Source organism: Triticum dicoccoides, chromosome 7A (assembly GCF_002162155.2).
Source record: "Triticum dicoccoides isolate Atlit2015 ecotype Zavitan chromosome 7A, WEW_v2.0, whole genome shotgun sequence".
In the NCBI taxonomy this organism is placed as follows: Eukaryota; Viridiplantae; Streptophyta; class Magnoliopsida; order Poales; family Poaceae; genus Triticum; species Triticum dicoccoides.
Genome location: NC_041392.1, coordinates 46,343,618 through 46,355,357, shown reverse-complemented (window position 1 = coordinate 46,355,357; position 11,740 = coordinate 46,343,618). Strand labels below are relative to the sequence as shown.

Below are 11,740 nucleotides of genomic sequence, written 5' to 3'. Positions count from 1 at the left end.
TCTTCCCCCTTCCCTTTTCTCTCTGATGATATATGGAAGGGGGCGCGACTTGGAAACCCCAAGTAGGATTCGAATCCTACTTGGGGCGCCCCTTGTCTGCCTCTCCTTCCCTCCCACATAACATATGTATATGTGGGGAGGGGAGCGCCTAGAATACACAACATCAATTGTTAGCCGTGTGCGGCGCCCCCCTCCACAGTTTACACCCCCGGTCATATTCTCGCAGTGCTTAGGGCGAAGCCCTGCGTGGATCACTTCACCATCACCGTCACCACGCCATCGTGTTGATGGAACTCATCTACTTCCTCAACACCTTACTGGATCAAGAAGGCGAGGGGCGTCATCGCGCTGAACGTGTGCAGAACTCGAAGGTGTCGTACGTTCGGTGATTTATCGGTCGGAGCTAGAAGAAGTTCGACTACATCAACCGCGTTGTCAAATGCTTCTTCTTTCGGTCTACGAGGGTACGTAGACACACTCTCCCCCTCTCGTTGATATGCATCTCCTAGATAAATCTTACGTGAGCGTAGAATTTTTTTAAAATTGCATGCTATGTTTCCCAACAAAAACCTATTGATGTACTTGAGGATGCCATAGTGGAGAGAGAATTGAGGAGTGGGATCAATGTCAGAAGCAACTTCTTGTGTCAGTACTAGTCACAATCTACCTATATAATCTTGCAGCTACAACAGGAACAACATGATTTGTAGAGATAAGGTCTTGTACATAGTTTAAACTAGTTCTCTCACCTATCAAAGCGGTGATCTAGGATGATCTGTTGTAACCGACATGTGTATATCATTATAAATACAATCCACACAGCCTCCTTCAGGAGGTAGAAACGCTTTCACAAAATCTCACATGGTATCACTAGCAATTCCACTTTGGATCACATCTAGTATAATGCATCCAACTAAAGTCATGGCTAGCTCTTTGACCGCACCATACCTTTATCTTGTTGTGTCCTTAGCCCATTTCATCACGGAGAAGCTCGCCAAGAACAATCATTTGCTCTGGAAGGGGCATGTTCTCTCAACGATCTGTAGCACACAACTACATCGCTTCATCGACATGACGGTTGATGTTCCAATGGAAAGCCTCTCCAACATCATAAAGATGGCTAAGTCATCACTGTGGTGAACCCAGTACACTTCATGGTAACCGACTGACCAACGGGTCTTAAGTGCCCTAACACCCTCTCTTGCGGCGTGCTTGCAACGGTCATCATCCAGCCGACCATGTCACACATATGGAATGCCATTTAGGACATCTTCCCGATTCAGATAAAACTTGCTCTGTAAACACCCGCAACTCCCCAGCTCTCTCATGATATGCTTGCAGTGATCATCACCCATCCAACTGGGACACGCACATGGAGAAGGCCATTTAAGACATCTTCCTGACTCAGATAAAACTCGCTCCATAAACATGCGCATCGCCCTAGCTCTTTTTTGACATGCTTGCAGTGGTCATCACTGAGCCGACTATATTGCGCACATGCCATAATAAAACTCGCTTTGTAAACACCCGCATAGCTCTCTCATGGCATGCTTGCAACGGTCGTCACCCAACCTAATGTGGCATGCGCATTGAAGGCCATCGAGGGCATCTTCTCGACATAGACAAAGCTCGCGTCATAAACACCCGGGACACCCTCACTAGTCACTACTACACACAAAGGGCTCCGTCCATCTGTGACTAGATCAACAAGTTGAAGGCACTCTGACGACGAGATGGCCTCCGCGGGTAAGCCACTGGAAGATGCGGGCATGATCTCGTTGCGCGCACTAGCCTAGTCTCAGTCAGCGACGTATACTAGTGACGATAACGGACAACTTAGTGTTTGTCAGCATCAGCTATAACTCTGCTTGATATCATCCAACCAATCAAGGACAATAGTGGTGATGGAATGATAATTGATAGTATGAGAGAGCATCTGCACTACATTTTTATTTTCTTTTTATATTGAATAAACTTCAGAAGTTTATGTTATAATCTTTTTCTAAGTCATTGACTCGTCATATTTTTCAGCTTTTGTTGATTTATTTTCGGGTCGGTGCTCGAGCACAAACACAAACACAAACATGAGGTCCGCGTCTGCAAAGGGGGAAAAAGGTCCCGTGCATTGAGGAAGTAAACACGTGTCGGACCAGAGTCACAAAAGGGGATGTAGCTCAGATGGTAGAGCGCTCGCTTAGCATGCGAGAGGTATGGGGATCGATACCCCACTTCTCCAATTTTTGTTTTTATTTTTTTTTGTTTTTGCAGATCTGACTGAATACCCCCACTTCACCATTTTTTGTTTGTTTTTTGCACATCTGAACATAATGTACTCCATAAAAAAAACTATCCTGACTTTGCTTCTGCAAAACTCCAAATCTCACAAATCCTTCTAGGCATAAAAACAAAAACAAGCACAGAATCTTTGCCGCAAACCAAAGCAGCGCAATAATAAAATCTCACAGGCCAAGAGCAAAATGTTACTGCTATCTTTTCCAAATATAAAGAGCAAAATGTTACCCGGCACACAATCACAGCATATTAACTCCAGGAAAAACTCCTGCCCTACACCCAGCCAATATTATTCAGCCATCAATAATCCAGCCCACGCAACGCAAACATCCACACCAAGACACAATTACAGCATTCCAGGAAAAAAATAACAGCTCTGATTATCTACAGAATAGGCTCCTGACTACAGTATCTATCAGTGAATTTCAGTTCCTGAAATGTACATCTCAACTTTCCCTTCCCAGTTTCCAGGTATCGATAAACTTTTCCAGACATTGCGTCTGAAGATTTTGAGTACAGACATGGTCGGTCACACATGGTATGGCTGGCTACCAGCCCAGGTTTATTCTGGTCCTTGGTCTGTTGTGTATGGTCCGCACGCTGACACGGGGCTGGTCAGAGGACTCATGGCTCCCGACGGAGAGGGGATCCATGTCGTCGTTGATGGTGCGGTTGATCATCTGTAGCTGCCTGTGCTCCATCCGTTGCCCCCTGGCCTGGGAGTCCGCGCCGTTGTTGACGAAGAACACGCCGCTGCCAGGCGTCCTCTCATGAGGCGGCCTGTTCAGCCGGTCTCTGAGGTCCTCGCCATGAGATGGCGTGTCATGCGGTTGTCTTGGCTCTCTCGGCCTCTCAACGGAGTCCCTTTCTCTGTCAGAACCCGGTGGATACCTTGGCTCTCTCGACCTCCCAATGGAGTCCCTCTCTCTCTCAGAGCTCACACTGGAGATGGGGCTCTGTGGGTGCTGTGGAGGTTGGTCTCCAAGAATGCCCCCCCATCCAGCCTTTCCAGCAGGTGTCGTCCTTCCTTTGGATTTCCTGCTTCTGGATGATCTGCTGCCTGGATCCCGAGTTTGTACGCCAAGCTGCTTCCCCTTGCCTTCATCCGAGGATCTGCTAGTCTCGGGTAGAGCTGGTGCTTCGAGAGGAGTAATGTTCAGCAGTTCAGGATCATCCTTGAAACTGAATGGACGCTTTGCAGGATCCATTTTTCTGAAGGTAATGGATATCCTGTACATCAATCAGAGTTCCAGCATTATGTCAGAGGTGAACAAATCAAGTTCAGAAAATAATGCAACATACAACTACAACCTTTTGGATGGTACCGCTGGAACACAATGCTTTGCAACATCAGCACCATTGCCATTTATGACGAGCACAGACCTGTGAATGTTCACATTTAGTGTTCAGCGAAGGAAGCAATGATTTCCAGCATAGAACTACAGAGATCACTGCACATATCACATACAATTCATGACACCCAGGTAAAGAAACGAAGACAAGACAACAATAAAAAGGAAAATCACTAGAAAATGGCTCATAATCATTAGAAAATAGCTTATCTTGGCAAAAAACTTGATAAAACAACTTCAGGTCAAAGCTAACAAGTTCAGCACATCAATGTGCTATGCACCGAGCAATATCATTTAGATGTATCAAACGGACTTTCCATGATCTTGGTATTCATATGAAATCAGAACTTCCGAATGTCAAAAACATAAATTCGAAACTATCCACACATATACAGTCAAGTGCAAGTGTGCAATTACAACAAGATGTCATGCAGTAAGCAAATGAATCAGACAGTCTTTGAATTCATCTATACTAATATAAAAAAGACCCAAAGGGGCAAATCCAACTAATCTCGGCCATCAATCCAACGAACTATACCGATCCAATGTCGAGCTCTCAACACGTTTAGCGTGTAATTAATACCATACCAAATATAGTGCTAATCATATAATTAACACACAAATAATATCCAACCTAATATCCGCGTGCAACTAATATACTGCCTAATATTAACGTGCATTGCACGTACACATTTACTAGTATGCAATAAAAATTCTCAAATCTCCAGGAGTAAAATAAAATCGAAACTATCCACACATAGTCAAGTGCAAGTGTGCAACTACAACAAGATGTCATGCAGTAAGCAAATGAATCAGACACGGTCTTTCAATTCATATGCAATCAAAATTCTCAAATCTCCAGGAATATAATCAATTCACAGTTTCAGACCTATCCATACGCTACATAATTAAGTGTGAATACTACATGCAAAAAGAAGTGTCAATTCTGCATGATATTCATAAGCATAGAGGAAAATCGAGAGAAGATAACCAACATACCCAACGGGCAGAGGAATTGCAAATGAGCCCGTAAATTCTCCAGGACCAGCGATTTTCAGACTAGACCCAAAAAGTATGTTGCATTCACTGAGGAATGAAACAGTACAAAATGGTCGAACAAAATCATGGCTGTCTATATGTGGTGGGATGCAATCTCCAGGGTCATACATGTTGACAATGCAACTGTCTGGCACACAATCCGTTGGCAGAATACGCCACCTTACCAATCTCTTGATCATGACCTTAAATAGTTCAGGGATCGGATCAGAAACAAAAGTTCGAATGATGCCTGGTGGATTTCCTTTCCTGTCCTGCCATTAGAAATTTCACCTTGAGATAGATCTACGGATAGGCTTCACTAATGTTGAAATGTAGCTTACAAGAAGATGGAATTAAGAACAAGGTAAGTACCGTAGCATAGTTATAACAGCATCCAAATTGAATTGTTACCCGCCCTTTACCACGCATCCATTTCTCAGGTTCTGTATATGTACGATCTGACAAGGGGGAAATATTTGTTGTAAGGTTTAGCCACAGAAAGTAAAGAAAAAAACTGTTTGGGGGATGCAATTAAAACTTAAGAGTTCAAGAACATTTATATGTTACTAACAATTGAAACATAAATGAAGAAATAAACATTATTAGCATTGCATTAGAAATACAAAAGTAACATGTTCTCAAAAATCACTTTTAACAGTTAGGCAAATGATTATTATTATTTTCATACAATTTTCTCTGTAAATAAAGTGAAAACTACATAATGAAATTGGATAAACTTAAATAAGATACCACTAGTAATAATAAGATGTAAGGTGAATAAGGAAAAGTTGCATTCATTACATTTCTGCCAGTTTTTGGTTATATGTTACAAGGTTCACGCCAGGGGATGTGCACGTGGGTTACAATGGTCATCAACTTTGGTATGGAAGTGGGGGCATATTAGGTGCACTAGCACCTTGGGCCCTTGATGTGTACTGGTGCACTAGGCTATGGGAAATTCTAGTACACCTAATGATCATAGGTGACACAAACAGGACATGTGCTTCAAGGAATAGGTCATGCTAGAATGTGATACAGCAAAACAACTGTGAGAACAGCCCATTCTAAAATAGTACGTAAAAATTAAAACAAAAAAGTGGATTTAAATACCAGAAAGACAGTGGTCAGAAGTCAGAACAACCAAAAAATATGTTCTTTTAAAAAAAAAGGAAAGTAGCGAGAGAACAGCACACCTACACACTATTGTTACTTCAGTCATGGTTATCATGGGATACAGGACTGTAAGAAACACTCTTATATTTCTTTACAGAGGGAGTAATTTGTAGTAGTGTCGGTACTCATTATATGAGAACAGAAATAATGAAGCCAAAATAATTAGAGAATTCCACAAATGATACAGAAAGAGACACCCTAAGATTTATGTGAACAGGGCATCACAATATCAGAAGTATGTGAGCAAATCAAATAGATAGGTGCCCAAAGATGGGGATTTTTTTATGTACATTACTATTCACTAGATTTCTCCATAATAAGATACTTCCAGTTATCTAGAGTTGGCATTATATGGTATTTCAGTCTATGACTGGCTCCTACCATGAAAGCACAGGCAAAAATAACCAAATACCGATTCATCTTCCTCATCAAGTTTGATTAATTACAGTCAAGCAAAGCTGAATCTGCTATAGTTTTCATAGATCTGGTAATCTAACATATGACTAAGAAAAGTTTCCAGCTTTGGGTCAAGATCCCATATATAGTTAACATAACAAATGTAAATCTATGAAACTTCGGGTCAAGATCCCATACAGTTAACATAACAAATGTGAATCTGCAAAGTCATAGCTCCCAAAATAGATGTTCTAGTCACTCCCTTGATGGAGAAATTAATACGTAGCTCCCACAAAAAATAAAAGACGGAGAGACAAAGAAAAATTTTCTACACAACAGAGCTACTGTATCCATATAGACCTTCCTACGCTGATCTAAAATCAGAATAAGTCGCATAGTCCATACTCAACTTAACCGAAACACACGCCTCCATAGACCATAGTCCATACCCCGGGCACTACGGCCTTAGTACCAGTCATGTAACTGAACTTGAAAGTTCAAACACATCATCTTCGATACAGCTATAAGACCTGGCACGAACTTGCATCCTCCTGAACTAATACCGACCTCGCTATGCAACCCTAGAAGCAAACAATTTTCTGGATTCTAAACAATAGACATACGGCCTAGTATACTGAACTCAGAACACTTCATTGATGAAAGCCAATATGCAAGGCTCACCTCCAAGCTCCCCGCGCTTGCCCATCTCCTGCAGGCCGTAGACGCAGTCGACGATGCGCTTCTGCTCGGCAGTGCTGAACACGCCGGCGTGGAGCTCCAGGCCGGCGAGGATGTTGACGAGCTGGCCCTTGACCCTCTCCAAGCATATGAAGTCGTCCTTCCGCAGCACGTTCCGGAACCGATGCAGCTCCCGCTGCTCCCTGGTCAGCCTCGCCCTCGGCCTCCCCGCCCCGCCGGCCTCCTCCTCCTCCCCCTCCTCCCCGTCGTCGTCGGCGGCCGCGGCGGCCGCGTCCTCCTCCGCGGCGGCGGCGGCGAGCTCGTCCTCCTGAGCCATGTCCGCCCACGACATCCGGGGCTTCTCCGCCTCCGCCTGCTGCCGCTGCGGGGGCGGCGGGGGCGGATCCGAGTCCCACCCGCTGGGCTCGAACGGGAGATGCCGCGGGGCGGCCGGATCCGAGTCCCACCCCGTGGCAACGACCCTCTCGACGGGCGGTGGTGGCGCCGGCTCCTCCGCTGCAAGAAAAAGTTAGGTGGGAGACGTGAGACGCGAGTGCCCAACCCAGCAAGAACCCTAGCAAGCACGGCCCTTTTCCTTTCCTTTCCCCCCAAAGCGCGGCGGGCGGGCGGCGGCCATCATCATTACCTCGCGGCGTCGGGGGCGGCGGCGGGGGGAGGAGGGAGGCGACGCGGCCGCGGAGCGAGCCGACGCAGGAGGGGCAGAGGCCCGCGGAGAGGAAGGGGAGCCAGGTGGTGAGGAACTCCCCGGCGATGGCGAGCTCGTCGGCGTCGTACTGCCCCCGCACGAGCTCCATCGGGTCGGCGCCGTCGCCGGCGGCCATGGGGTCTGCGGCTGACTGGCTGGCTGGCTGGCTGGCGCGTGGGGCCGCTCCTCCTCACTCTCCTCCGCCTCGGTCTGCAATTCTTTCACCTTTGGGGGAGGTTTTGGGTCGCGCTTCCCACGCGGCGACTCCTGCGGATAGCTCAAGAAAACCTCCGGCGGGGTAGGGGTGCGTTGGGTCGGGCTGAGACGATCCTGGCCGTCCGTTGGAGCGTTGGACGGCCTGGATCGGCAGATGCTGTGGGTGGGACGGGGGTGGGGGTGATGGTTTAAGTTGCCGCTCCATGATTGGTTGATGATTTGATAGTTTTGGGTGTGGTTGATTGATTCATGGTGCGCTCCCTTGTGCTAGAGGTGTGATACCTCACATGTTTACTGGTTTTTTCATTATAAGACTGTTTTGATATTTTTGGCTTTCATTGGGTTGTGTGTCACTGGCAACATAGTTTGGGTTTTTTTTTCTAGTTTAAATGGCGCTTCGGTTCTTCATGCAGGAAACATAGTGGGCTGTTTTGTCTCTGTTTTCTTTTCGGATGATGAGGATGAGCCAGCCGATCCTAACATAATTTTGGAGGAGCCGGACAACGAAGCCTCAAAATCAGATAAAGATGTCTCCGACGCGACCGGATTTCCACTAGATTTTTATAGGGGTCAGGAGGAAAAAGATATGATGTTTTCTATCAGTCCCAAGCGGATACTCCCCAGCTTCCACGGTCTGCTTACCGAGGAAGAGATGCGGGAGGACCCAGGGCCAGAGCAAGTTGGGTTGGGGTATAGAGCCGTAAGCGCGGTGGGGGTGACAGAGGATGTGCTCGTACGGTTCATAATTGGGTATGATATTCTCGTGGATTGTTGGGAACGTCCTCTATATAGAGATTGTCTTTTTTTATTTTGAATAGGCCATGGGTCATTTTAGGCCATCCTTGGTGCTGTCCGAAAGCGATTCGGATTTGAAGTTGGTTGCCTAGTTTCATATATAGGAGAGGGGAAAAATTAAGGTCGAACCAACGAATTACTTTGACTGCAAACCAACATAAGAGGAAAGATATTGCTTGCTCCAACTGCCCACGCTCTTCTCTCTCGATGACGCTCTCTCTCCCTTTTATTCTTTTCTCCAGTGTTGACAACAAGCGCAAGCATGGTGTTTGGAAATTAGACCATCTTAATGGAAGGGGAAATAGTACATATAGCCACTGACCGGCCAATGTATGAAGGGGTTTGGTTCTAGTTTAAATTATGCTTCTGTTCTTCGTGAATGGAACATATAGTGAATTGATCATCTTTTTTATTTTAAATAGGTCATGGGTTATTTAGACCATCCTTGGGGCTGTCCGAAAGCGATTCAGAAGAGTTTCAGAGTTGGTTGCCTAGTTTCATACATTGGAGAGATCAAGTCGAAGAGGAAAAAAATCTTAAGGTCGAACCAACAAGTTACTTTGATTTCAAACCAATATAAGAGGAAAGATACTGCTTGCTCCAGCTGCCCGCGCTCTTCTCCCTTGATGATGCTCTCTCCCTTTTGTTCTTTTCTCCATTGTTGACAACAAGCGCAAGCATGGTGTTTGAAAATTAGACCATCTTAATGGAAGGGGAAATAGTACATATAGCCACTGGCTGGCCAATGTATGAAGGGGTTTGGTTCTAGTTTAAATTGTGCTTCTGTTCTTCGTGAATGGAACATATAGTGAATTGATCATCTTTTTTATTTTAAATAGGTCATGGGTCATTTAGACCATCCTTGGGGCTGTCCGAAAGCGATTCGGAAGAGTTCCAGAGTTGGTTGCCTAGTTTCATACATTGGAGAGATCAAGTCGAAGAGGAAAAAAATCTTAAGGTCGAACCAACAAGTTACTTTGATTTCAAACCAATATAAGAGGAAAGATACTGCTTGCTCCAGCTGCCCGCGCTCTTCTCCCTTGATGATGCTCTCTCCCTTTTGTTCTTTTCTCCATTGTTGACAACAAGCGCAAGCATGGTGTTTGAAAATTAGACCATCTTAATGGAAGGGGAAATAGTACATATAGCCACTGGCTGGCCAATGTATGAAGGGGTTTGGTTCTAGTTTAAATTGTGCTTCTGTTCTTCGTGAATGGAACATATAGTGAATTGATCATCTTTTTTATTTTAAATAGGTCATGGGTCATTTAGACCATCCTTGGGGCTGTCCGAAAGCGATTCAGAAGAGTTTCAGAGTTGGTTGCCTAGTTTCATACATTGGAGAGATCAACTCGAAGAGGAAAAAAATCTTAAGGTCGAACCAACAAGTTACTTTGATTTCAAACCAATATAAGAGGAAAGATACTGCTTGCTCCAGCTGCCTGCGCTCTTCTCCCTTGATGACGCTCTCTCCCTTTTGTTCTTTTCTTCATTGTTGACAATAAGCGCATGCATGGTGTTTAGAAGTTAGACCATATTAATGGAAGGGGAAACAGTACATATATAGCCACTGACCAGCCAATGTATGAAGGGGTTCGGTTCAAGTTTAAATAGTGCTTCGGTTCTTCGTGAATGAAACATAGTGGATTGATCGCCTTTTTTATTTTAAATAGGTCATGGGTCATTTAGCCTATCTTGGTGTTGTCCGAAAGCGATTCGGAAGAGTTTCGGAGTTGGTTGCCTAGTTTCATATATAGAAGATATCAACTTGAAGAGGGAGAAAAATCTTAAGGTCGAACCAACAAGTTACTTTGATTTCAAACCAATATAAGAGGAAAGATACTGCTTGCTCCAGCTGCCCGCGCTCTTCTCCCTTGATGATGCTCTCTCCCTTTTGTTCTTTTCTTCATTGTTGACAACAAGCGCAAGCATGGTGTTTGAAAATTAGACCATCTTAATGGAAGGGGAAATAGTACATATAGCCACTGACCGGCCAATGTATGAAGGGGTTTGGTTCTAGTTTAAATTGTGCTTCTGTTCTTCGTGAATGGAACATATAGTGAATTGATCATCTTTTTTATTTTAAATAGGTCATGGGTCATTTAGACCATCCTTGGGGCTGTCCGAAAGCGATTCAGAAGAGTTTCAGAGTTGGTTGCCTAGTTTCATACATTGGAGAGATCAAGTCGAAGAGGAAAAAAATCTTAAGGTCGAACCAACGAGTTACTTTGATTTCAAACCAATATAAGAGGAAAGATACTGCTTGCTCCAGCTGCCCGCGCTCTTCTCCCTTGATGACGCTCTCTCCCTTTTGTTTTTTTCTCCATTGTTGACAACAAGCGCAAGCATGGTGTTTGGAAATTAGACAATCTTAATGGAAGGGGAAATACTACATATAGCCACTGACCGGCCAATGTATGAAGGGGTTTGGTTCTAGTTTAAATTGTGCTTCTGTTCTTCGTGAATGGAACATATAGTGAATTGATCATCTTTTTTATTTTAAATAGGTCATGGGTCATTTAGACCATCCTTGGGGCTGTCCGAAAGTGATTCAGAAGAGTTTCAGAGTTGGTTGCCTAGTTTCATACATTGGAGAGATCAACTCGAAGAGGAAAAAAATCTTAAGGTCGAACCAACAAGTTACTTTGATTTCAAACCAATATAAGAGGAAAGATACTGCTTGCTCCAGCTGCCCGCGCTCTTCTCCCTTGATGACGCTCTCTCCCTTTTGTTCTTTTCTTCATTGTTGACAACAAGCGCATGCATGGTGTTTAGAAGTTAGACCATATTAATGGAAGGGGAAACAGTACATATATAGCCACTGACCAGCCAATGTATGAAGGGGTTCGGTTCAAGTTTAAATAGTGCTTCGGTTCTTCGTGAATGAAACATAGTGGATTGATCGCCTTTTTTATTTTAAATAGGTCATGGGTCATTTAGCCTATCTTGGTGTTGTCCGAAAGCGATTCGGAAGAGTTTCGGAGTTGGTTGCCTAGTTTCATATATAGAAGATATCAACTTGAAGAGGGAGAAAAATCTTAAGGTCGAACCAACGAGTTGCTTTGATTTCAAACCAACATAAGAGGAAAGATAT

General features: G+C 44.5%; 1 protein-coding gene and 1 non-coding gene across 2 annotated transcripts; one reads left to right on the top strand and one right to left on the bottom strand.

Annotated features, from left to right (window-relative positions):
• The first annotated feature begins 2,163 nt into the window (after positions 1 to 2,163).
• On the top strand, positions 2,164 to 2,236 carry TRNAA-AGC. Its single transcript has one exon. It is a non-coding gene; the product is annotated as a tRNA-Ala (tRNA).
• Positions 2,237 to 2,541: 305 nt separating this feature from the next.
• On the bottom strand, positions 2,542 to 7,878 carry LOC119329334 (RNA demethylase ALKBH9B-like). The gene is made up of 6 exons (XM_037602359.1): positions 7,576 to 7,878; positions 6,933 to 7,445; positions 5,055 to 5,140; positions 4,644 to 4,954; positions 3,604 to 3,675; positions 2,542 to 3,522 (listed from the first exon to the last, which is right to left on the bottom strand). The coding sequence occupies exons 1-6, from the start codon at positions 7,769 to 7,771 to the stop codon at positions 2,841 to 2,843; spliced, it is 1,860 nt and encodes a 619-aa protein (XP_037458256.1). The 5' UTR covers positions 7,772 to 7,878; the 3' UTR covers positions 2,542 to 2,840.
• Between the last annotated feature and the right edge of the window lie 3,862 nt (positions 7,879 to 11,740).